General features: G+C 37.7%; 1 protein-coding gene and 76 non-coding genes across 126 annotated transcripts in view; all 77 read left to right on the top strand.

Annotated features, from left to right (window-relative positions):
- Positions 1-18,652, top strand: part of LOC123990642 — a 43,620-nt gene that overhangs the window by 2,303 nt on the left and 22,665 nt on the right. For 24 of the 50 annotated variants that reach the window (XM_046291325.1, XM_046291347.1, XM_046291338.1 and 21 more), the window contains 46 exons: positions 170-217; positions 653-708; positions 915-966; positions 1,162-1,209; positions 1,405-1,452; positions 1,648-1,695; positions 1,888-1,943; positions 2,149-2,200; positions 2,396-2,443; positions 2,636-2,691; positions 2,897-2,948; positions 3,144-3,191; positions 3,387-3,434; positions 3,870-3,925; positions 4,130-4,181; positions 4,377-4,424; positions 4,620-4,667; positions 6,110-6,165; positions 6,370-6,421; positions 6,617-6,664; positions 6,856-6,911; positions 7,116-7,167; positions 7,363-7,410; positions 8,105-8,152; positions 8,345-8,400; positions 8,603-8,654; positions 8,850-8,897; positions 9,090-9,145; positions 10,077-10,128; positions 10,324-10,371; positions 10,563-10,618; positions 10,822-10,873; positions 11,069-11,116; positions 11,309-11,364; positions 12,055-12,106; positions 12,794-12,841; positions 13,037-13,084; positions 13,276-13,331; positions 14,021-14,072; positions 16,241-16,288; positions 16,480-16,535; positions 17,226-17,277; positions 17,473-17,520; positions 17,713-17,768; positions 17,971-18,022; positions 18,218-18,265. In XM_046291325.1, the coding sequence (XP_046147281.1) occupies positions 170-217; positions 653-708; positions 915-966; positions 1,162-1,209; positions 1,405-1,452; positions 1,648-1,695; positions 1,888-1,943; positions 2,149-2,200; positions 2,396-2,443; positions 2,636-2,691; positions 2,897-2,948; positions 3,144-3,191; positions 3,387-3,434; positions 3,870-3,925; positions 4,130-4,181; positions 4,377-4,424; positions 4,620-4,667; positions 6,110-6,165; positions 6,370-6,421; positions 6,617-6,664; positions 6,856-6,911; positions 7,116-7,167; positions 7,363-7,410; positions 8,105-8,152; positions 8,345-8,400; positions 8,603-8,654; positions 8,850-8,897; positions 9,090-9,145; positions 10,077-10,128; positions 10,324-10,371; positions 10,563-10,618; positions 10,822-10,873; positions 11,069-11,116; positions 11,309-11,364; positions 12,055-12,106; positions 12,794-12,841; positions 13,037-13,084; positions 13,276-13,331; positions 14,021-14,072; positions 16,241-16,288; positions 16,480-16,535; positions 17,226-17,277; positions 17,473-17,520; positions 17,713-17,768; positions 17,971-18,022; positions 18,218-18,265 (2,364 nt within the window). Of the gene's footprint in view, positions 1-169; positions 218-652; positions 709-914; positions 967-1,161; positions 1,210-1,404; positions 1,453-1,647; positions 1,696-1,887; positions 1,944-2,148; positions 2,201-2,395; positions 2,444-2,635; positions 2,692-2,896; positions 2,949-3,143; positions 3,192-3,386; positions 3,435-3,869; positions 3,926-4,129; positions 4,182-4,376; positions 4,425-4,619; positions 4,668-5,119; positions 5,168-6,109; positions 6,166-6,369; positions 6,422-6,616; positions 6,665-6,855; positions 6,912-7,115; positions 7,168-7,362; positions 7,411-7,605; positions 7,654-8,104; positions 8,153-8,344; positions 8,401-8,602; positions 8,655-8,849; positions 8,898-9,089; positions 9,146-9,340; positions 9,389-9,583; positions 9,632-9,826; positions 9,875-10,076; positions 10,129-10,323; positions 10,372-10,562; positions 10,619-10,821; positions 10,874-11,068; positions 11,117-11,308; positions 11,365-12,054; positions 12,107-12,793; positions 12,842-13,036; positions 13,085-13,275; positions 13,332-14,020; positions 14,073-14,267; positions 14,316-15,748; positions 15,805-16,240; positions 16,289-16,479; positions 16,536-17,225; positions 17,278-17,472; positions 17,521-17,712; positions 17,769-17,970; positions 18,023-18,217; positions 18,266-18,652 lie in introns of all 50 variants that reach the window. The other 26 variants (XM_046291313.1, XM_046291314.1, XM_046291320.1 and 23 more) reach the window with 26 other exon arrangements.
- On the top strand, positions 16-87 carry LOC123992013. The gene has a single exon (XR_006831107.1). It is a non-coding gene; the product is annotated as a small nucleolar RNA SNORD50 (small nucleolar RNA).
- LOC123992012 lies at positions 259-330 on the top strand. The gene has a single exon (XR_006831106.1). It is a non-coding gene; the product is annotated as a small nucleolar RNA SNORD50 (small nucleolar RNA).
- Positions 502-573, top strand: LOC123992060. The gene has a single exon (XR_006831153.1). It is a non-coding gene; the product is annotated as a small nucleolar RNA SNORD50 (small nucleolar RNA).
- On the top strand, positions 750-821 carry LOC123992104. The gene has a single exon (XR_006831195.1). It is a non-coding gene; the product is annotated as a small nucleolar RNA SNORD50 (small nucleolar RNA).
- Positions 1,008-1,079, top strand: LOC123992011. The gene has a single exon (XR_006831105.1). It is a non-coding gene; the product is annotated as a small nucleolar RNA SNORD50 (small nucleolar RNA).
- On the top strand, positions 1,251-1,322 carry LOC123991919. The gene has a single exon (XR_006831016.1). It is a non-coding gene; the product is annotated as a small nucleolar RNA SNORD50 (small nucleolar RNA).
- On the top strand, positions 1,494-1,565 carry LOC123992010. The gene has a single exon (XR_006831104.1). It is a non-coding gene; the product is annotated as a small nucleolar RNA SNORD50 (small nucleolar RNA).
- LOC123992059 lies at positions 1,737-1,808 on the top strand. Its single transcript, XR_006831152.1, has one exon. It is a non-coding gene; the product is annotated as a small nucleolar RNA SNORD50 (small nucleolar RNA).
- Positions 1,985-2,056, top strand: LOC123992062. The gene has a single exon (XR_006831155.1). It is a non-coding gene; the product is annotated as a small nucleolar RNA SNORD50 (small nucleolar RNA).
- On the top strand, positions 2,242-2,313 carry LOC123992009. Its single transcript, XR_006831103.1, has one exon. It is a non-coding gene; the product is annotated as a small nucleolar RNA SNORD50 (small nucleolar RNA).
- LOC123992058 lies at positions 2,485-2,556 on the top strand. Its single transcript, XR_006831151.1, has one exon. It is a non-coding gene; the product is annotated as a small nucleolar RNA SNORD50 (small nucleolar RNA).
- LOC123992103 lies at positions 2,733-2,804 on the top strand. The gene has a single exon (XR_006831194.1). It is a non-coding gene; the product is annotated as a small nucleolar RNA SNORD50 (small nucleolar RNA).
- LOC123992008 lies at positions 2,990-3,061 on the top strand. The gene has a single exon (XR_006831102.1). It is a non-coding gene; the product is annotated as a small nucleolar RNA SNORD50 (small nucleolar RNA).
- Positions 3,233-3,304, top strand: LOC123992005. Its single transcript, XR_006831100.1, has one exon. It is a non-coding gene; the product is annotated as a small nucleolar RNA SNORD50 (small nucleolar RNA).
- LOC123992004 lies at positions 3,476-3,547 on the top strand. The gene has a single exon (XR_006831099.1). It is a non-coding gene; the product is annotated as a small nucleolar RNA SNORD50 (small nucleolar RNA).
- LOC123992057 lies at positions 3,719-3,790 on the top strand. Its single transcript, XR_006831150.1, has one exon. It is a non-coding gene; the product is annotated as a small nucleolar RNA SNORD50 (small nucleolar RNA).
- On the top strand, positions 3,967-4,038 carry LOC123992102. The gene has a single exon (XR_006831193.1). It is a non-coding gene; the product is annotated as a small nucleolar RNA SNORD50 (small nucleolar RNA).
- On the top strand, positions 4,223-4,294 carry LOC123992003. The gene has a single exon (XR_006831098.1). It is a non-coding gene; the product is annotated as a small nucleolar RNA SNORD50 (small nucleolar RNA).
- On the top strand, positions 4,466-4,537 carry LOC123992002. The gene has a single exon (XR_006831097.1). It is a non-coding gene; the product is annotated as a small nucleolar RNA SNORD50 (small nucleolar RNA).
- LOC123992100 lies at positions 4,709-4,780 on the top strand. Its single transcript, XR_006831192.1, has one exon. It is a non-coding gene; the product is annotated as a small nucleolar RNA SNORD50 (small nucleolar RNA).
- Positions 4,966-5,037, top strand: LOC123992001. The gene has a single exon (XR_006831096.1). It is a non-coding gene; the product is annotated as a small nucleolar RNA SNORD50 (small nucleolar RNA).
- LOC123992056 lies at positions 5,209-5,280 on the top strand. The gene has a single exon (XR_006831149.1). It is a non-coding gene; the product is annotated as a small nucleolar RNA SNORD50 (small nucleolar RNA).
- On the top strand, positions 5,457-5,528 carry LOC123992000. The gene has a single exon (XR_006831095.1). It is a non-coding gene; the product is annotated as a small nucleolar RNA SNORD50 (small nucleolar RNA).
- LOC123991999 lies at positions 5,713-5,784 on the top strand. The gene has a single exon (XR_006831094.1). It is a non-coding gene; the product is annotated as a small nucleolar RNA SNORD50 (small nucleolar RNA).
- On the top strand, positions 5,959-6,030 carry LOC123992055. The gene has a single exon (XR_006831148.1). It is a non-coding gene; the product is annotated as a small nucleolar RNA SNORD50 (small nucleolar RNA).
- Positions 6,207-6,278, top strand: LOC123992098. Its single transcript, XR_006831190.1, has one exon. It is a non-coding gene; the product is annotated as a small nucleolar RNA SNORD50 (small nucleolar RNA).
- LOC123991998 lies at positions 6,463-6,534 on the top strand. The gene has a single exon (XR_006831093.1). It is a non-coding gene; the product is annotated as a small nucleolar RNA SNORD50 (small nucleolar RNA).
- Positions 6,706-6,777, top strand: LOC123992054. Its single transcript, XR_006831147.1, has one exon. It is a non-coding gene; the product is annotated as a small nucleolar RNA SNORD50 (small nucleolar RNA).
- On the top strand, positions 6,953-7,024 carry LOC123992097. Its single transcript, XR_006831189.1, has one exon. It is a non-coding gene; the product is annotated as a small nucleolar RNA SNORD50 (small nucleolar RNA).
- Positions 7,209-7,280, top strand: LOC123991997. The gene has a single exon (XR_006831092.1). It is a non-coding gene; the product is annotated as a small nucleolar RNA SNORD50 (small nucleolar RNA).
- Positions 7,452-7,523, top strand: LOC123991996. The gene has a single exon (XR_006831091.1). It is a non-coding gene; the product is annotated as a small nucleolar RNA SNORD50 (small nucleolar RNA).
- Positions 7,695-7,766, top strand: LOC123991994. Its single transcript, XR_006831089.1, has one exon. It is a non-coding gene; the product is annotated as a small nucleolar RNA SNORD50 (small nucleolar RNA).
- Positions 7,951-8,022, top strand: LOC123991993. Its single transcript, XR_006831088.1, has one exon. It is a non-coding gene; the product is annotated as a small nucleolar RNA SNORD50 (small nucleolar RNA).
- On the top strand, positions 8,194-8,265 carry LOC123992053. Its single transcript, XR_006831146.1, has one exon. It is a non-coding gene; the product is annotated as a small nucleolar RNA SNORD50 (small nucleolar RNA).
- LOC123992096 lies at positions 8,442-8,513 on the top strand. The gene has a single exon (XR_006831188.1). It is a non-coding gene; the product is annotated as a small nucleolar RNA SNORD50 (small nucleolar RNA).
- On the top strand, positions 8,696-8,767 carry LOC123991992. Its single transcript, XR_006831087.1, has one exon. It is a non-coding gene; the product is annotated as a small nucleolar RNA SNORD50 (small nucleolar RNA).
- LOC123992051 lies at positions 8,939-9,010 on the top strand. Its single transcript, XR_006831144.1, has one exon. It is a non-coding gene; the product is annotated as a small nucleolar RNA SNORD50 (small nucleolar RNA).
- Positions 9,187-9,258, top strand: LOC123992095. The gene has a single exon (XR_006831187.1). It is a non-coding gene; the product is annotated as a small nucleolar RNA SNORD50 (small nucleolar RNA).
- Positions 9,430-9,501, top strand: LOC123991991. Its single transcript, XR_006831086.1, has one exon. It is a non-coding gene; the product is annotated as a small nucleolar RNA SNORD50 (small nucleolar RNA).
- On the top strand, positions 9,673-9,744 carry LOC123991990. The gene has a single exon (XR_006831085.1). It is a non-coding gene; the product is annotated as a small nucleolar RNA SNORD50 (small nucleolar RNA).
- Positions 9,916-9,987, top strand: LOC123991989. Its single transcript, XR_006831084.1, has one exon. It is a non-coding gene; the product is annotated as a small nucleolar RNA SNORD50 (small nucleolar RNA).
- Positions 10,170-10,241, top strand: LOC123991988. The gene has a single exon (XR_006831083.1). It is a non-coding gene; the product is annotated as a small nucleolar RNA SNORD50 (small nucleolar RNA).
- Positions 10,413-10,484, top strand: LOC123992050. The gene has a single exon (XR_006831143.1). It is a non-coding gene; the product is annotated as a small nucleolar RNA SNORD50 (small nucleolar RNA).
- On the top strand, positions 10,660-10,731 carry LOC123992094. The gene has a single exon (XR_006831185.1). It is a non-coding gene; the product is annotated as a small nucleolar RNA SNORD50 (small nucleolar RNA).
- On the top strand, positions 10,915-10,986 carry LOC123992116. The gene has a single exon (XR_006831207.1). It is a non-coding gene; the product is annotated as a small nucleolar RNA SNORD50 (small nucleolar RNA).
- On the top strand, positions 11,158-11,229 carry LOC123992049. Its single transcript, XR_006831142.1, has one exon. It is a non-coding gene; the product is annotated as a small nucleolar RNA SNORD50 (small nucleolar RNA).
- LOC123992093 lies at positions 11,406-11,477 on the top strand. The gene has a single exon (XR_006831184.1). It is a non-coding gene; the product is annotated as a small nucleolar RNA SNORD50 (small nucleolar RNA).
- On the top strand, positions 11,649-11,720 carry LOC123991987. The gene has a single exon (XR_006831082.1). It is a non-coding gene; the product is annotated as a small nucleolar RNA SNORD50 (small nucleolar RNA).
- Positions 11,892-11,963, top strand: LOC123991986. The gene has a single exon (XR_006831081.1). It is a non-coding gene; the product is annotated as a small nucleolar RNA SNORD50 (small nucleolar RNA).
- LOC123991985 lies at positions 12,148-12,219 on the top strand. The gene has a single exon (XR_006831080.1). It is a non-coding gene; the product is annotated as a small nucleolar RNA SNORD50 (small nucleolar RNA).
- On the top strand, positions 12,391-12,462 carry LOC123992048. The gene has a single exon (XR_006831141.1). It is a non-coding gene; the product is annotated as a small nucleolar RNA SNORD50 (small nucleolar RNA).
- LOC123992092 lies at positions 12,639-12,710 on the top strand. Its single transcript, XR_006831183.1, has one exon. It is a non-coding gene; the product is annotated as a small nucleolar RNA SNORD50 (small nucleolar RNA).
- Positions 12,883-12,954, top strand: LOC123991983. The gene has a single exon (XR_006831078.1). It is a non-coding gene; the product is annotated as a small nucleolar RNA SNORD50 (small nucleolar RNA).
- On the top strand, positions 13,126-13,196 carry LOC123992120. Its single transcript, XR_006831210.1, has one exon. It is a non-coding gene; the product is annotated as a small nucleolar RNA SNORD50 (small nucleolar RNA).
- Positions 13,373-13,444, top strand: LOC123992091. The gene has a single exon (XR_006831182.1). It is a non-coding gene; the product is annotated as a small nucleolar RNA SNORD50 (small nucleolar RNA).
- Positions 13,616-13,687, top strand: LOC123991982. The gene has a single exon (XR_006831077.1). It is a non-coding gene; the product is annotated as a small nucleolar RNA SNORD50 (small nucleolar RNA).
- Positions 13,859-13,930, top strand: LOC123991980. Its single transcript, XR_006831076.1, has one exon. It is a non-coding gene; the product is annotated as a small nucleolar RNA SNORD50 (small nucleolar RNA).
- Positions 14,114-14,185, top strand: LOC123991979. Its single transcript, XR_006831075.1, has one exon. It is a non-coding gene; the product is annotated as a small nucleolar RNA SNORD50 (small nucleolar RNA).
- On the top strand, positions 14,357-14,428 carry LOC123991978. The gene has a single exon (XR_006831074.1). It is a non-coding gene; the product is annotated as a small nucleolar RNA SNORD50 (small nucleolar RNA).
- LOC123991977 lies at positions 14,613-14,684 on the top strand. The gene has a single exon (XR_006831073.1). It is a non-coding gene; the product is annotated as a small nucleolar RNA SNORD50 (small nucleolar RNA).
- Positions 14,856-14,927, top strand: LOC123991976. Its single transcript, XR_006831072.1, has one exon. It is a non-coding gene; the product is annotated as a small nucleolar RNA SNORD50 (small nucleolar RNA).
- LOC123991974 lies at positions 15,099-15,170 on the top strand. Its single transcript, XR_006831071.1, has one exon. It is a non-coding gene; the product is annotated as a small nucleolar RNA SNORD50 (small nucleolar RNA).
- On the top strand, positions 15,355-15,426 carry LOC123991973. The gene has a single exon (XR_006831069.1). It is a non-coding gene; the product is annotated as a small nucleolar RNA SNORD50 (small nucleolar RNA).
- On the top strand, positions 15,598-15,669 carry LOC123992047. The gene has a single exon (XR_006831140.1). It is a non-coding gene; the product is annotated as a small nucleolar RNA SNORD50 (small nucleolar RNA).
- On the top strand, positions 15,846-15,917 carry LOC123992089. Its single transcript, XR_006831181.1, has one exon. It is a non-coding gene; the product is annotated as a small nucleolar RNA SNORD50 (small nucleolar RNA).
- On the top strand, positions 16,087-16,158 carry LOC123991972. The gene has a single exon (XR_006831068.1). It is a non-coding gene; the product is annotated as a small nucleolar RNA SNORD50 (small nucleolar RNA).
- On the top strand, positions 16,330-16,401 carry LOC123992046. Its single transcript, XR_006831139.1, has one exon. It is a non-coding gene; the product is annotated as a small nucleolar RNA SNORD50 (small nucleolar RNA).
- LOC123992088 lies at positions 16,577-16,648 on the top strand. The gene has a single exon (XR_006831180.1). It is a non-coding gene; the product is annotated as a small nucleolar RNA SNORD50 (small nucleolar RNA).
- On the top strand, positions 16,820-16,891 carry LOC123991970. Its single transcript, XR_006831066.1, has one exon. It is a non-coding gene; the product is annotated as a small nucleolar RNA SNORD50 (small nucleolar RNA).
- LOC123991969 lies at positions 17,063-17,134 on the top strand. The gene has a single exon (XR_006831065.1). It is a non-coding gene; the product is annotated as a small nucleolar RNA SNORD50 (small nucleolar RNA).
- LOC123991968 lies at positions 17,319-17,390 on the top strand. Its single transcript, XR_006831063.1, has one exon. It is a non-coding gene; the product is annotated as a small nucleolar RNA SNORD50 (small nucleolar RNA).
- On the top strand, positions 17,562-17,633 carry LOC123992045. The gene has a single exon (XR_006831138.1). It is a non-coding gene; the product is annotated as a small nucleolar RNA SNORD50 (small nucleolar RNA).
- Positions 17,810-17,881, top strand: LOC123992086. The gene has a single exon (XR_006831178.1). It is a non-coding gene; the product is annotated as a small nucleolar RNA SNORD50 (small nucleolar RNA).
- Positions 18,064-18,135, top strand: LOC123991967. Its single transcript, XR_006831062.1, has one exon. It is a non-coding gene; the product is annotated as a small nucleolar RNA SNORD50 (small nucleolar RNA).
- LOC123991966 lies at positions 18,307-18,378 on the top strand. Its single transcript, XR_006831061.1, has one exon. It is a non-coding gene; the product is annotated as a small nucleolar RNA SNORD50 (small nucleolar RNA).
- LOC123991965 lies at positions 18,550-18,621 on the top strand. The gene has a single exon (XR_006831060.1). It is a non-coding gene; the product is annotated as a small nucleolar RNA SNORD50 (small nucleolar RNA).

Raw genomic sequence — 18,652 nt, 5'->3', positions numbered from 1 at the left:
CTCGTTGCAAGATTGTATTAAGGATGAACCTATCCCGAACCTGATTCCTGTAAGATTGACAACACTGTCGGATCTGACTTCTGAAATACAATTAGCATAATTGATCATGATACATTTGAACATCCATGCACAAACTTCATGTTAATATTTTGACTGTACTATCTTTCAGGGAACTGCAGACCAGAATGGATGGGGAAAGTACATCTTGTAGCTAGCTGTAAGTATCTGTTAGTTTTGTGCAAACTCGTTGCAAGATTGTATTAAGGATGAACCTATCCCGAACCTGATTCCTGTAAGATTGACAACACTGTCGGATCTGACTTCTGAAATACAATTGGCATAATTGATCATGATACATTTGAACATCCATGCACAAACTTCATGTTAATATTTTGACTGTACTATCTTTCAGGGAACTGCAGACCAGAATGGATGGGGAAAGTACATCTTGTAGCTAGCTGTAAGTATCTGTTAGTTTTGTGCAAACTCGTTGCAAGATTGTATTAAGGATGAACCTATCCCGAACCTGATTTCTGTAAGATTGACAACCCTATTGGATCTGACTTCTGAAATACCATTTGCAGATATATGATACCACAGTTGAACATGCACCAGGGTTTAATGTGAAACTGTTCATCTTACCGTTTTTCAGATATGCAGACCAGAAATGGAATCCTCGACACCAGAACATGGCTTCCTGTAACGCCTGTAAGAATCTGTTGTCTACTCCTAGTTTTTTGCAAAGATTGTATTAAGGATGAACCTATCCCGAACCTGATTCCTGTAAGATTGACAACCCTGTCGGATCTGACTTCTGAAATACAATTGGCATAATTGATCATGATACATTTGAACATCCATGCACAATATAGTTAATGGTAAAAAAACATTTTTTTTACCATACTGTCTTTCAGGTAACTGCAGACCAGACATTGATGAGAAAAATACAGTCTGTAGCTAACAACTGTAAGTATCTGTTAGTTTTGTTCAAACTCGTTGCAAGATTGTATTAAGGATGAACCTATCCCGAACCTGATTCCTGTAAGATTGACAACACTGTCGGATCTGACTTCTGAAATACAATTAGCATAATTGATCATGATACATTTGAACATCCATGCACAAACTTCATGTTAATATTTTGACTGTACTGTCTTTCAGGGAACTGCAGACCAGAATGGATGGGGAAAGTACATCTTGTAGCTAGCTGTAAGTATCTGTTAGTTTTGTGCAAACTCGTTGCAAGATTGTATTAAGGATGAACCTATCCCGAACCTGATTTCTGTAAGATTGACAACACTGTCGGATCTGACTTCTGAAATACAATTGGCATAATTGATCATGATACATTTGAACATCCATGCACAAACTTCATGTTAATATTTTGACTGTACTGTCTTTCAGGGAACTGCAGACCAGAATGGGTGGGGAAAGTACATCTTGTAGCTAGCTGTAAGTATCTGTTAGTTTTGTGCAAACTCGTTGCAAGATTGTATTAAGGATGAACCTATCCCGAACCTGATTCCTGTAAGATTGACAACACTGTCGGATCTGACTTCTGAAATACAATTAGCATAATTGATCATGATACATTTGAACATCCATGCACAAACTTCATGTTAATATTTTGACTGTACTATCTTTCAGGGAACTGCAGACCAGAATGGATGGGGAAAGTACATCTTGTAGCTAGCTGTAAGTATCTGTTAGTTTTGTGCAAACTCGTTGCAAGATTGTATTAAGGATGAACCTATCCCGAACCTGATTTCTGTAAGATTGACAACCCTATTGGATCTGACTTCTGAAATACCATTTGCAGATATATGATACCACAGTTGAACATGCACCAGGGTTTAATGTGAAACTGTTCATCTTACCGTTTTTCAGATATGCAGACCAGAAATGGAATCCTCGACACCAGAACATGGCTTCCTGTAACGCCTGTAAGAATCGGTTGTCTACTCCTAGTTTTTTGCAAAGATTGTATTAAGGATGAACCTATCCCGAACCTGATTCCTGTAAGATTGACAATCCTGTCGGATCTGACTTCTGAAATACAATTGGCATAATTGATCATGATACATTTGAACATCCATGCACAATATAGTTAATGGTAAAAAAAAATTTTTTTACCATACTGTCTTTCAGGTAACTGCAGACCAGACATGGATGAGAAAAATACAGTCTGTAGCTAACAACTGTAAGTATCTGTTAGTTTTGTTCAAACTCGTTGCAAGATTGTATTAAGGATGAACCTATCCCGAACCTGATTCCTGTAAGATTGACAACACTGTCGGATCTGACTTCTGAAATACAATTAGCATAATTGATCATGATACATTTGAACATCCATGCACAAACTTCATGTTAATATTTTGACTGTACTGTCTTTCAGGGAACTGCAGACCAGAATGGATGGGGAAAGTACATCTTGTAGCTAGCTGTAAGTATCTGTTAGTTTTGTGCAAACTCGTTGCAAGATTGTATTAAGGATGAACCTATCCCGAACCTGATTTCTGTAAGATTGACAACCCTATTGGATCTGACTTCTGAAATACCATTTGCAGATATATGATACCACAGTTGAACATGCACCAGGGTTTAATGTGAAACTGTTCATCTTACCGTTTTTCAGATATGCAGACCAGAAATGGAATCCTCGACACCAGAACATGGCTTCCTGTAACGCCTGTAAGAATCTGTTGTCTACTCCTAGTTTTTTGCAAAGATTGTATTAAGGATGAACCTATCCCGAACCTGATTCCTGTAAGATTGACAACCCTGTCGGATCTGACTTCTGAAATACAATTGGCATAATTGATCATGATACATTTGAACATCCATGCACAATATAGTTAATGGTAAAACATTTTTTTTTTACCATACTGTCTTTCAGGTAACTGCAGACCAGACATGGATGAGAAAAATACAGTCTGTAGCTAACAACTGTAAGTATCTGTTAGTTTTGTTCAAACTCGTTGCAAGATTGTATTAAGGATGAACCTATCCCGAACCTGATTCCTGTAAGATTGACAACACTGTCGGATCTGACTTCTGAAATACAATTGGCATAATTGATCATGATACATTTGAACATCCATGCACAAACTTCATGTTAATATTTTGACTGTACTGTCTTTCAGGGAACTGCAGACCAGAATGGGTGGGGAAAGTACATCTTGTAGCTAGCTGTAAGTATCTGTTAGTTTTGTGCAAACTCGTTGCAAGATTGTATTAAGGATGAACCTATCCCGAACCTGATTCCTGTAAGATTGACAACACTGTCGGATCTGACTTCTGAAATACAATTAGCATAATTGATCATGATACATTTGAACATCCATGCACAAACTTCATGTTAATATTTTGACTGTACTATCTTTCAGGGAACTGCAGACCAGAATGGATGGGGAAAGTACATCTTGTAGCTAGCTGTAAGTATCTGTTAGTTTTGTGCAAACTCGTTGCAAGATTGTATTAAGGATGAACCTATCCCGAACCTGATTCCTGTAAGATTGACAACACTGTCGGATCTGACTTCTGAAATACAATTGGCATAATTGATCATGATACATTTGAACATCCATGCACAAACTTCATGTTAATATTTTGACTGTACTATCTTTCAGGGAACTGCAGACCAGAATGGATGGGGAAAGTACATCTTGTAGCTAGCTGTAAGTATCTGTTAGTTTTGTGCAAACTCGTTGCAAGATTGTATTAAGGATGAACCTATCCCGAACCTGATTTCTGTAAGATTGACAACCCTATTGGATCTGACTTCTGAAATACCATTTGCAGATATATGATACCACAGTTGAACATGCACCAGGGTTTAATGTGAAACTGTTCATCTTACCGTTTTTCAGATATGCAGACCAGAAATGGAATCCTCGACACCAGAACATGGCTTCCTGTAACGCCTGTAAGAATCTGTTGTCTACTCCTAGTTTTTTGCAAAGATTGTATTAAGGATGAACCTATCCCGAACCTGATTCCTGTAAGATTGACAACCCTGTCGGATCTGACTTCTGAAATACAATTGGCATAATTGATCATGATACATTTGAACATCCATGCACAATATAGTTAATGGTAAAAAAATTTTTTTTACCATACTGTCTTTCAGGTAACTGCAGACCAGACATGGATGAGAAAAATACAGTCTGTAGCTAACAACTGTAAGTATCTGTTAGTTTTGTTCAAACTCGTTGCAAGATTGTATTAAGGATGAACCTATCCCGAACCTGATTCCTGTAAGATTGACAACACTGTCGGATCTGACTTCTGAAATACAATTGGCATAATTGATCATGATACATTTGAACATCCATGCACAAACTTCATGTTAATATTTTGACTGTACTGTCTTTCAGGGAACTGCAGACCAGAATGGGTGGGGAAAGTACATCTTGTAGCTAGCTGTAAGTATCTGTTAGTTTTGTGCAAACTCGTTGCAAGATTGTATTAAGGATGAACCTATCCCGAACCTGATTCCTGTAAGATTGACAACACTGTCGGATCTGACTTCTGAAATACAATTAGCATAATTGATCATGATACATTTGAACATCCATGCACAAACTTCATGTTAATATTTTGACTGTACTATCTTTCAGGGAACTGCAGACCAGAATGGATGGGGAAAGTACATCTTGTAGCTAGCTGTAAGTATCTGTTAGTTTTGTGCAAACTCGTTGCAAGATTGTATTAAGGATGAACCTATCCCGAACCTGATTCCTGTAAGATTGACAACCCTGTCGGATCTGACTTCTGAAATACAATTGGCATAATTGATCATGATACATTTGAACATCCATGCACAATATAGTTAATGGTAAAAAAAAATCTTTTTACCATACTGTCTTTCAGGTAACTGCAGACCAGACATGGATGAGAAAAATACAGTCTGTAGCTAACAACTGTAAGTATCTGTTAGTTTTGTTCAAACTCGTTGCAAGATTGTATTAAGGATGAACCTATCCCGAACCTGATTCCTGTAAGATTGACAACACTGTCGGATCTGACTTCTGAAATACAATTAGCATAATTGATCATGATACATTTGAACATCCATGCACAAACTTCATGTTAATATATTGACTGTACTGTCTTTCAGGGAACTGCAGACCAGAATGGATGGGGAAAGTACATCTTGTAGCTAGCTGTAAGTATCTGTTAGTTTTGTGCAAACTCGTTGCAAGATTGTATTAAGGATGAACCTATCCCGAACCTGATTTCTGTAAGATTGACAACCCTATTGGATCTGACTTCTGAAATACCATTTGCAGATATATGATACCACAGTTGAACATGCACCAGGGTTTAATGTGAAACTGTTCATCTTACCGTTTTTCAGATATGCAGACCAGAAATGGAATCCTCGACACCAGAACATGGCTTCCTGTAACGCCTGTAAGAATCGGTTGTCTACTCCTAGTTTTTTGCAAAGATTGTATTAAGGATGAACCTATCCCGAACCTGATTCCTGTAAGATTGACAACACTGTCGGATCTGACTTCTGAAATACAATTGGCATAATTGATCATGATACATTTGAACATCCATGCACAATATAGTTAATGGTAAAAACATTTTTTTTACCATACTGTCTTTCAGGTAACTGCAGACCAGACATGGATGAGAAAAATACAGTCTGTAGCTAACAACTGTAAGTATCTGTTAGTTTTGTTCAAACTCGTTGCAAGATTGTATTAAGGATGAACCTATCCCGAACCTGATTCCTGTAAGATTGACAACACTGTCGGATCTGACTTCTGAAATACAATTGGCATAATTGATCATGATACATTTGAACATCCATGCACAAACTTCATGTTAATATTTTGACTGTACTGTCTTTCAGGGAACTGCAGACCAGAATGGATGGGGAAAGTACATCTTGTAGCAGCTAGCTGTAAGTATCTGTTAGTTTTGTGCAAACTTGTTGCAAGATTATATTAAGGATGAACCTATCCCGAACCTGATTTCTGTAAGATTGACAACCCTATTGGATCTGACTTCTGAAATACCATTTGCAGATATATGATACCACAGTTGAACATGCACCAGGGTTTAATGTGAAACTGTTCATCTTACCGTTTTTCAGATATGCAGACCAGAAATGGAATCCTCGACACCAGAACATGGCTTCCTGTAACGCCTGTAAGAATCTGTTGTCTACTCCTAGTTTTTTGCAAAGATTGTATTAAGGATGAACCTATCCCGAACCTGATTCCTGTAAGATTGACAACCCTGTCGGATCTGACTTCTGAAATACAATTGGCATAATTGATCATGATACATTTGAACATCCATGCACAATATAGTTAATGGTAAAAACATTTTTTTTACCATACTGTCTTTCAGGTAACTGCAGACCAGACATGGATGAGAAAAATACAGTCTGTAGCTAACAACTGTAAGTATCTGTTAGTTTTGTTCAAACTCGTTGCAAGATTGTATTAAGGATGAACCTATCCCGAACCTGATTCCTGTAAGATTGACAACACTGTCGGATCTGACTTCTGAAATACAATTGGCATAATTGATCATGATACATTTGAACATCCATGCACAAACTTCATGTTAATATTTTGACTGTACTGTCTTTCAGGGAACTGCAGACCAGAATGGATGGGGAAAGTACATCTTGTAGCTAGCTGTAAGTATCTGTTAGTTTTGTGCAAACTCGTTTCAAGATTGTATTAAGGATGAACCTATCCCGAACCTGATTTCTGTAAGATTGACAACCCTATTGGATCTGACTTCTGAAATACCATTTGCAGATATATGATACCACAGTTGAACATGCACCAGGGTTTAATGTGAAACTGTTCATCTTACCGTTTTCAGATATGCAGACCAGAAATGGAATCCTCGACACCAGAACATGGCTTCCTGTAACGCCTGTAAGAATCGGTTGTCTACTCCTAGTTTTTTGCAAAGATTGTATTAAGGATGAACCTATCCCGAACCTGATTCCTGTAAGATTGACAACCCTGTCGGATCTGACTTCTGAAATACAATTGGCATAATTGATCATGATACATTTGAACATCCATGCACAATATAGTTAATGGTAAAAAATTTTTTTTTACCATACTGTCTTTCAGGTAACTGCAGACCAGACATGGATGAGAAAAATACAGTCTGTAGCTAACAACTGTAAGTATCTGTTAGTTTTGTTCAAACTCGTTGCAAGATTGTATTAAGGATGAACCTATCCCGAACCTGATTCCTGTAAGATTGACAACACTGTCGGATCTGACTTCTGAAATACAATTGGCATAATTGATCATGATACATTTGAACATCCATGCACAAACTTCATGTTAATATTTTGACTGTACTGTCTTTCAGGGAACTGCAGACCAGAATGGGTGGGGAAAGTACATCTTGTAGCTAGCTGTAAGTATCTGTTAGTTTTGTGCAAACTCGTTGCAAGATTGTATTAAGGATGAACCTATCCCGAACCTGATTCCTGTAAGATTGACAACACTGTCGGATCTGACTTCTGAAATACAATTAGCATAATTGATCATGATACATTTGAACATCCATGCACAAACTTCATGTTAATATTTTGACTGTACTATCTTTCAGGGAACTGCAGACCAGAATGGATGGGGAAAGTACATCTTGTAGCTAGCTGTAAGTATCTGTTAGTTTTGTGCAAACTCGTTGCAAGATTGTATTAAGGATGAACCTATCCCGAACCTGATTCCTGTAAGATTGACAACACTGTCGGATCTGACTTCTGAAATACAATTGGCATAATTGATCATGATACATTTGAACATCCATGCACAATATAGTTAATGGTAAAAACATTTTTTTTACCATACTGTCTTTCAGGTAACTGCAGACCAGACATGGATGAGAAAAATACAGTCTGTAGCTAACAACTGTAAGTATCTGTTAGTTTTGTTCAAACTCGTTGCAAGATTGTATTAAGGATGAACCTATCCCGAACCTGATTCCTGTAAGATTGACAACACTGTCGGATCTGACTTCTGAAATACAATTGGCATAATTGATCATGATACATTTGAACATCCATGCACAAACTTCATGTTAATATTTTGACTGTACTGTCTTTCAGGGAACTGCAGACCAGAATGGATGGGGAAAGTACATCTTGTAGCTAGCTGTAAGTATCTGTTAGTTTTGTGCAAACTTGTTGCAAGATTATATTAAGGATGAACCTATCCCGAACCTGATTTCTGTAAGATTGACAACCCTATTGGATCTGACTTCTGAAATACCATTTGCAGATATATGATACCACAGTTGAACATGCACCAGGGTTTAATGTGAAACTGTTCATCTTACCGTTTTTCAGATATGCAGACCAGAAATGGAATCCTCGACACCAGAACATGGCTTCCTGTAACGCCTGTAAGAATCTGTTGTCTACTCCTAGTTTTTTGCAAAGATTGTATTAAGGATGAACCTATCCCGAACCTGATTCCTGTAAGATTGACAACCCTGTCGGATCTGACTTCTGAAATACAATTGGCATAATTGATCATGATACATTTGAACATCCATGCACAATATAGTTAATGGTAAAATTTTTTTTTACCATACTGTCTTTCAGGTAACTGCAGACCAGACATGGATGAGAAAAATACAGTCTGTAGCTAACAACTGTAAGTATCTGTTAGTTTTGTTCAAACTCGTTGCAAGATTGTATTAAGGATGAACCTATCCCGAACCTGATTCCTGTAAGATTGACAACACTGTCGGATCTGACTTCTGAAATACAATTGGCATAATTGATCATGATACATTTGAACATCCATGCACAAACTTCATGTTAATATTTTGACTGTACTGTCTTTCAGGGAACTGCAGACCAGAATGGATGGGGAAAGTACATCTTGTAGCTAGCTGTAAGTATCTGTTAGTTTTGTGCAAACTCGTTGCAAGATTGTATTAAGGATGAACCTATCCCGAACCTGATTTCTGTAAGATTGACAACCCTATTGGATCTGACTTCTGAAATACCATTTGCAGATATATGATACCACAGTTGAACATGCACCAGGGTTTAATGTGAAACTGTTCATCTTACCGTTTTTCAGATATGCAGACCAGAAATGGAATCCTCGACACCAGAACATGGCTTCCTGTAACGCCTGTAAGAATCGGTTGTCTACTCCTAGTTTTTTGCAAAGATTGTATTAAGGATGAACCTATCCCGAACCTGATTCCTGTAAGATTGACAACCCTGTCGGATCTGACTTCTGAAATACAATTGGCATAATTGATCATGATACATTTGAACATCCATGCACAAACTTCATGTTAATATTTTGACTGTACTGTCTTTCAGGGAACTGCAGACCAGAATGGGTGGGGAAAGTACATCTTGTAGCTAGCTGTAAGTATCTGTTAGTTTTGTGCAAACTCGTTGCAAGATTGTATTAAGGATGAACCTATCCCGAACCTGATTCCTGTAAGATTGACAACACTGTCGGATCTGACTTCTGAAATACAATTGGCATAATTGATCATGATACATTTGAACATCCATGCACAAACTTCATGTTAATATTTTGACTGTACTGTCTTTCAGGGAACTGCAGACCAGAATGGGTGGGGAAAGTACATCTTGTAGCTAGCTGTAAGTATCTGTTAGTTTTGTGCAAACTCGTTGCAAGATTGTATTAAGGATGAACCTATCCCGAACCTGATTCCTGTAAGATTGACAACACTGTCGGATCTGACTTCTGAAATACAATTAGCATAATTGATCATGATACATTTGAACATCCATGCACAAACTTCATGTTAATATTTTGACTGTACTATCTTTCAGGGAACTGCAGACCAGAATGGATGGGGAAAGTACATCTTGTAGCTAGCTGTAAGTATCTGTTAGTTTTGTGCAAACTCGTTGCAAGATTGTATTAAGGATGAACCTATCCCGAACCTGATTCCTGTAAGATTGACAACACTGTCGGATCTGACTTCTGAAATACAATTGGCATAATTGATCATGATACATTTGAACATCCATGCACAATATAGTTAATGGTAAAAATTTTTTTTACCATACTGTCTTTCAGGTAACTGCAGACCAGACATGGATGAGAAAAATACAGTCTGTAGCTAACAACTGTAAGTATCTGTTAGTTTTGTTCAAACTCGTTGCAAGATTGTATTAAGGATGAACCTATCCCGAACCTGATTCCTGTAAGATTGACAACACTGTCGGATCTGACTTCTGAAATACAATTGGCATAATTGATCATGATACATTTGAACATCCATGCACAAACTTCATGTTAATATTTTGACTGTACTGTCTTTCAGGGAACTGCAGACCAGAATGGATGGGGAAAGTACATCTTGTAGCTAGCTGTAAGTATCTGTTAGTTTTGTGCAAACTTGTTGCAAGATTATATTAAGGATGAACCTATCCCGAACCTGATTTCTGTAAGATTGACAACCCTATTGGATCTGACTTCTGAAATACCATTTGCAGATATATGATACCACAGTTGAACATGCACCAGGGTTTAATGTGAAACTGTTCATCTTACCGTTTTCAGATATGCAGACCAGAAATGGAATCCTCGACACCAGAACATGGCTTCCTGTAACGCCTGTAAGAATCTGTTGTCTACTCCTAGTTTTTTGCAAAGATTGTATTAAGGATGAACCTATCCCGAACCTGATTCCTGTAAGATTGACAACCCTGTCGGATCTGACTTCTGAAATACAATTGGCATAATTGATCATGATACATTTGAACATCCATGCACAATATAGTTAATGGTAAAATTTTTTTTTTACCATACTGTCTTTCAGGTAACTGCAGACCAGACATGGATGAGAAAAATACAGTCTGTAGCTAACAACTGTAAGTATCTGTTAGTTTTGTTCAAACTCGTTGCAAGATTGTATTAAGGATGAACCTATCCCGAACCTGATTCCTGTAAGATTGACAACACTGTCGGTTCTGACTTCTGAAATACAATTGGCATAATTGATCATGATACATTTGAACATCCATGCACAAACTTCATGTTAATATTTTGACTGTACTGTCTTTCAGGGAACTGCAGACCAGAATGGATGGGGAAAGTACATCTTGTAGCTAGCTGTAAGTATCTGTTAGTTTTGTGCAAACTCGTTGCAAGATTGTATTAAGGATGAACCTATCCCGAACCTGATTTCTGTAAGATTGACAACCCTATTGGATCTGACTTCTGAAATACCATTTGCAGATATATGATACCACAGTTGAACATGCACCAGGGTTTAATGTGAAACTGTTCATCTTACCGTTTTTCAGATATGCAGACCAGAAATGGAATCCTCGACACCAGAACATGGCTTCCTGTAACGCCTGTAAGAATCTGTTGTCTACTCCTAGTTTTTTGCAAAGATTGTATTAAGGATGAACCTATCCCGAACCTGATTCCTGTAAGATTGACAACCCTGTCGGATCTGACTTCTGAAATACAATTGGCATAATTGATCATGATACATTTGAACATCCATGCACAAACTTCATGTTAATATTTTGACTGTACTGTCTTTCAGGGAACTGCAGACCAGAATGGGTGGGGAAAGTACATCTTGTAGCTAGCTGTAAGTATCTGTTAGTTTTGTGCAAACTCGTTGCAAGATTGTATTAAGGATGAACCTATCCCGAACCTGATTCCTGTAAGATTGACAACACTGTCGGATCTGACTTCTGAAATACAATTAGCATAATTGATCATGATACATTTGAACATCCATGCACAAACTTCATGTTAATATTTTGACTGTACTATCTTTCAGGGAACTGCAGACCAGAATGGATGGGGAAAGTACATCTTGTAGCTAGCTGTAAGTATCTGTTAGTTTTGTGCAAACTCGTTGCAAGATTGTATTAAGGATGAACCTATCCCGAACCTGATTCCTGTAAGATTGACAACACTGTCGGATCTGACTTCTGAAATACAATTGGCATAATTGATCATGATACATTTGAACATCCATGCACAATATAGTTAATGGTAAAAACATTTTTTTTACCATACTGTCTTTCAGGTAACTGCAGACCAGACATGGATGAGAAAAATACAGTCTGTAGCTAACAACTGTAAGTATCTGTTAGTTTTGTTCAAACTCGTTGCAAGATTGTATTAAGGATGAACCTATCCCGAACCTGATTCCTGTAAGATTGACAACACTGTCGGATCTGACTTCTGAAATACAATTGGCATAATTGATCATGATACATTTGAACATCCATGCACAAACTTCATGTTAATATTTTGACTGTACTGTCTTTCAGGGAACTGCAGACCAGAATGGATGGGGAAAGTACATCTTGTAGCTAGCTGTAAGTATCTGTTAGTTTTGTGCAAACTCGTTGCAAGATTGTATTAAGGATGAACCTATCCCGAACCTGATTTCTGTAAGATTGACAACCCTATTGGATCTGACTTCTGAAATACCATTTGCAGATATATGATACCACAGTTGAACATGCACCAGGGTTTAATGTGAAACTGTTCATCTTACCGTTTTTCAGATATGCAGACCAGAAATGGAATCCTCGACACCAGAACATGGCTTCCTGTAACGCCTGTAAGAATCGGTTGTCTACTCCTAGTTTTTTGCAAAGATTGTATTAAGGATGAACCTATCCCGAACCTGATTCCTGTAAGATTGACAACCCTGTCGGATCTGACTTCTGAAATACAATTGGCATAATTGATCATGATACATTTGAACATCCATGCACAAAACTTCATGTTAATATTTTGACTGTACTGTCTTTCAGGGAACTGCAGACCAGAATGGGTGGGGAAAGTACATCTTGTAGCTAGCTGTAAGTATCTGTTAGTTTTGTGCAAACTCGTTGCAAGATTGTATTAAGGATGAACCTATCCCGAACCTGATTCCTGTAAGATTGACAACACTGTCGGATCTGACTTCTGAAATACAATTGGCATAATTGATCATGATACATTTGAACATCCATGCACAAACTTCATGTTAATATTTTGACTGTACTGTCTTTCAGGGAACTGCAGACCAGAATGGATGGGGAAAGTACAGCTTGTAGCTAGCTGTAAGTATCTGTTAGTTTTGTGCAAACTCGTTGCAAGATTGTATTAAGGATGAACCTATCCGAACCTGATTTCTGTAAGATTGACAACCCTATTGGATCTGACTTCTGAAATACCATTTGCAGATATATGATACCACAGTTGAACATGCACCAGGGTTTAATGTGAAACTGTTCATCTTACCGTTTTTCAGATATGCAGACCAGAAATGGAATCCTCGACACCAGAACATGGCTTCCTGTAACGCCTGTAAGAATCGGTTGTCTACTCCTAGTTTTTTGCAAAGATTGTATTAAGGATGAACCTATCCCGAACCTGATTCCTGTAAGATTGACAACCCTGTCGGATCTGACTTCTGAAATACAATTGGCATAATTGATCATGATACATTTGAACATCCATGCACAAACTTCATGTTAATATTTTGACTGTACTGTCTTTCAGGGAACTGCAGACCAGAATGGGTGGGGAAAGTACATCTTGTAGCTAGCTGTAAGTATCTGTTAGTTTTGTGCAAACTCGTTGCAAGATTGTATTAAGGATGAACCTATCCCGAACCTGATTCCTGTAAGATTGACAACACTGTCGGATCTGACTTCTGAAATACAATTAGCATAATTGATCATGATACATTTGAACATCCATGCACAAACTTCATGTTAATATTTTGACTGTACTATCTTTCAGGGAACTGCAGACCAGAATGGATGGGGAAAGTACATCTTGTAGCTAGCTGTAAGTATCTGTTAGTTTTGTGCAAACTCGTTGCAAGATTGTATTAAGGATGAACCTATCCCGAACCTGATTCCTGTAAGATTGACAACACTGTCGGATCTGACTTCTGAAATACAATTGGCATAATTGATCATGATACATTTGAACATCCATGCACAATATAGTTAATGGTAAAAACATTTTTTTACCATACTGTCTTTCAGGTAACTGCAGACCAGACATGGATGAGAAAAATACAGTCTGTAGCTAACAACTGTAAGTATCTGTTAGTTTTGTTCAAACTCGTTGCAAGATTGTATTAAGGATGAACCTATCCCGAACCTGATTCCTGTAAGATTGACAACACTGTCGGATCTGACTTCTGAAATACAATTAGCATAATTGATCATGATACATTTGAACATCCATGCACAAACTTCATGTTAATATTTTGACTGTACTATCTTTCAGGGAACTGCAGACCAGAATGGATGGGGAAAGTACATCTTGTAGCTAGCTGTAAGTATCTGTTAGTTTTGTGCAAACTCGTTGCAAGATTGTATTAAGGATGAACCTATCCCGAACCTGATTCCTGTAAGATTGACAACACTGTCGGATCTGACTTCTGAAATACAATTGGCATAATTGATCATGATACATTTGAACATCCATGCACAATATAGTTAATGGTAAAAACATTTTTTTTACCATACTGTCTTTCAGGTAACTGCAGACCAGACATGGATGAGAAAAATACAGTCTGTAGCTAACAACTGTAAGTATCTGTTAGTTTTGTTCAAACTCGTTGCAAGATTGTATTAAGGATGAACCTATCCCGAACCTGATTCCTGTAAGATTGACAACACTGTCGGATCTGACTTCTGAAATACAATTGGCATAATTGATCATGATACATTTGAACATCCATGCACAAACTTCATGTTAATATTTTGACTGTACTGTCTTTCAGGGAACTGCAGACCAGAATGGATGGGGAAAGTACATCTTGTAGCTAGCTGTAAGTATCTGTTAGTTTTGTGCAAACTCGTTGCAAGATTGTATTAAGGATGAACCTATCCCGAACCTGATTCCTGTAAGATTGACAACACTGTCGGATCTGACTTCTGAAATACAATTAGCATAATTGATCATGATACATTTGAACATCCATGCACAAACTTCATGTTAATATTTTGACTGTACTATCTTTCAGGGAACTGCAGACCAGAATGGATGGGGAAAGTACATCTTGTAGCTAGCTGTAAGTATCTGTTAGTTTTGTGCAAACTCGTTGCAAGATTGTATTAAGGATGAACCTATCCCGAACCTGATTCCTGTAAGATTGACAACACTGTCGGATCTGACTTCTGAAATACAATTGGCATAATTGATCATGATACATTTGAACATCCATGCACAATATAGTTAATGGTAAAAACATTTTTTTTACCATACTGTCTTTCAGGTAACTGCAGACCAGACATGGATGAGAAAAATACAGTCTGTAGCTAACAACTGTAAGTATCTGTTAGTTTTGTTCAAACTCGTTGCAAGATTGTATTAAGGATGAACCTATCCCGAACCTGATTCCTGTAAGATTGACAACACTGTCGGATCTGACTTCTGAAATACAATTGGCATAATTGATCATGATACATTTGAACATCCATGCACAAACTTCATGTTAATATTTTGACTGTACTGTCTTTCAGGGAACTGCAGACCAGAATGGATGGGGAAAGTACATCTTGTAGCTAGCTGTAAGTATCTGTTAGTTTTGTGCAAACTCGTTGCAAGATTGTATTAAGGATGAACCTATCCCGAACCTGATTTCTGTAAGATTGACAACCCTATTGGATCTGACTTCTGAAATACCATTTGCAGATATATGATACCACAGTTGAACATGCACCAGGGTTTAATGTGAAACTGTTCATCTTACCGTTTTTCAGATATGCAGACCAGAAATGGAATCCTCGACACCAGAACATGGCTTCCTGTAACGCCTGTAAGAATCGGTTGTCTACTCCTAGTTTTTTGCAAAGATTGTATTAAGGATGAACCTATCCCGAACCTGATTCCTGTAAGATTGACAACCCTGTCGGATCTGACTTCTGAAATACAATTGGCATAATTGATCATGATACATTTGAACATCCATGCACAAACTTCATGTTAATATTTTGACTGTACTGTCTTTCAGGGAACTGCAGACCAGAATGGTGGGGAAAGTACATCTGTAGCTAGCTGTAAGTATCTGTTAGTTTTGTTCAAACTCGTTGCAAGATTGTATTAAGGATGAACCTATCCCGAACCTGATTCCTGTAAGATTGACAACACTGTCGGATCTGACTTCTGAAATACAATTGGCATAATTGATCATGATACATTTGAACATCCATGCACAAACTTCATGTTAATATTTTGACTGTACTGTCTTTCAGGGAACTGCAGACCAGAATGGATGGGGAAAGTACAGCTTGTAGCTAGCTGTAAGTATCTGTTAGTTTTGTGCAAACTCGTTGCAAGATTGTATTAAGGATGAACCTATCCCGAACCTGATTTCTGTAAGATTGACAACCCTATTGGATCTGACTTCTGAAATACCATTTGCAGATATATGATACCACAGTTGAACATGCACCAGGGTTTAATGTGAAACTGTTCATCTTACCGTTTTCAGATATGCAGACCAGAAATGGAATCCTCGACACCAGAACATGGCTTCCTGTAACGCCTGTAAGAATCGGTTGTCTACTCCTAGTTTTTTGCAAAGATTGTATTAAGGATGAACCTATCCCGAACCTGATTCCTGTAAGATTGACAACCCTGTCGGATCTGACTTCTGAAATACAATTGGCATAATTGATCATGATACATTTGAACATCCATGCACAAACTTCATGTTAATATTTTGACTGTACTGTCTTTCAGGGAACTGCAGACCAGAATGGGTGGGGAAAGTACATCTTGTAGCTAGCTGTAAGTATCTGTTAGTTTTGTGCAAACTCGTTGCAAGATTGTATTAAGGATGAACCTATCCCGAACCTGATTCCTGTAAGATTGACAACACTGTCGGATCTGACTTCTGAAATACAATTAGCATAATTGATCATGATACATTTGAACATCCATGCACAAACTTCATGTTAATATTTTGACTGTACTATCTTTCAGGGAACTGCAGACCAGAATGGATGGGGAAAGTACATCTTGTAGCTAGCTGTAAGTATCTGTTAGTTTTGTGCAAACTCGTTGCAAGATTGTATTAAGGATGAACCTATCCCGAACCTGATTCCTGTAAGATTGACAACACTGTCGGATCTGACTTCTGAAATACAATTGGCATAATTGATCATGATACATTTGAACATCCATGCACAATATAGTTAATGGTAAAAACATTTTTTTTACCATACTGTCTTTCAGGTAACTGCAGACCAGACATGGATGAGAAAAATACAGTCTGTAGCTAACAACTGTAAGTATCTGTTAGTTTTGTTCAAACTCGTTGCAAGATTGTATTAAGGATGAACCTATCCCGAACCTGATTCCTGTAAGATTGACAACACTGTCGGATCTGACTTCTGAAATACAATTGGCATAATTGATCATGATACATTTGAACATCCATGCACAAACTTCATGTTAATATTTTGACTGTACTGTCTTTCAGGGAACTGCAGACCAGAATGGATGGGGAAAGTACATCTTGTAGCTAGCTGTAAGTATCTGTTAGTTTTGTGCAAACTTGTTGCAAGATTGTATTAAGGATGAACCTATCCCGAACCTGATTTCTGTAAGATTGACAACCCTATTGGATCTGACTTCTGAAATACCATTTGCAGATATATGATACCACAGTTGAACATGCACCAGGGTTTAATGTGAAACTGTTCATCTTACCGTTTTTCAGATATGCAGACCAGAAATGGAATCCTCGACACCAGAACATGGCTTCCTGTAACGCCTGTAAGAATCTGTTGTCTACTCCTAGTTTTTTGCAAAGATTGTATTAAGGATGAACCTATCCCGAACCTGATTCCTGTAAGATTGACAACCCTGTCGGATCTGACTTCTGAAATACAATTGGCATAATTGATCATGATACATTTGAACATCCATGCACAATATAGTTAATGGTAAAAACATTTTTTACCATACTGTCTTTCAGGTAACTGCAGACCAGACATGGATGAGAAAAATACAGTCTGTAGCTAACAACTGTAAGTATCTGTTAGTTTTGTTCAAACTCGTTGCAAGATTGTATTAAGGATGAACCTATCCCGAACCTGATTCCTGTAAGATTGACAACACTGTCGGATCTGACTTCTGAAATACAATTGGCATAATTGATCATGATACATTTGAACATCCATGCACAAACTTCATGTTAATATTTTGACTGTACTGTCTTTCAGGGAACTGCAGACCAGAATGGATGGGGAAAGTACATCTTGTAGCTAGCTGTAAGTATCTGTTAGTTTTGTGCAAACTCGTTGCAAGATTGTATTAAGGATGAACCTATCCCGAACCTGATTCCTGTAAGATTGACAACACTGTCGGATCTGACTTCTGAAATACAATTAGCATAATTGATCATGATACATTTGAACATCCATGCACAAACTTCATGTTAATATTTTGACTGTACTATCTTTCAGGGAACTGCAGACCAGAATGGATGGGGAAAGTACATCTTGTAGCTAGCTGTAAGTATCTGTTAGTTTTGTGCAAACTCGTTGCAAGATTGTATTAAGGATGAACCTATCCCGAACCTGATTCCTGTAAGATTGACAACACTGTCGGATCTGACTTCTGAAATACAATTGGCATAATTGATCATGATACATTTG

This window comes from Oncorhynchus gorbuscha, linkage group LG12 (assembly GCF_021184085.1).
Source record: "Oncorhynchus gorbuscha isolate QuinsamMale2020 ecotype Even-year linkage group LG12, OgorEven_v1.0, whole genome shotgun sequence".
NCBI lineage: Eukaryota > Metazoa > Chordata > Actinopteri > Salmoniformes > Salmonidae > Oncorhynchus > Oncorhynchus gorbuscha.
The sequence above is the reverse complement of the archived record's forward strand: the minus strand, read 5'-3'. Positions and strand labels throughout refer to the sequence as shown.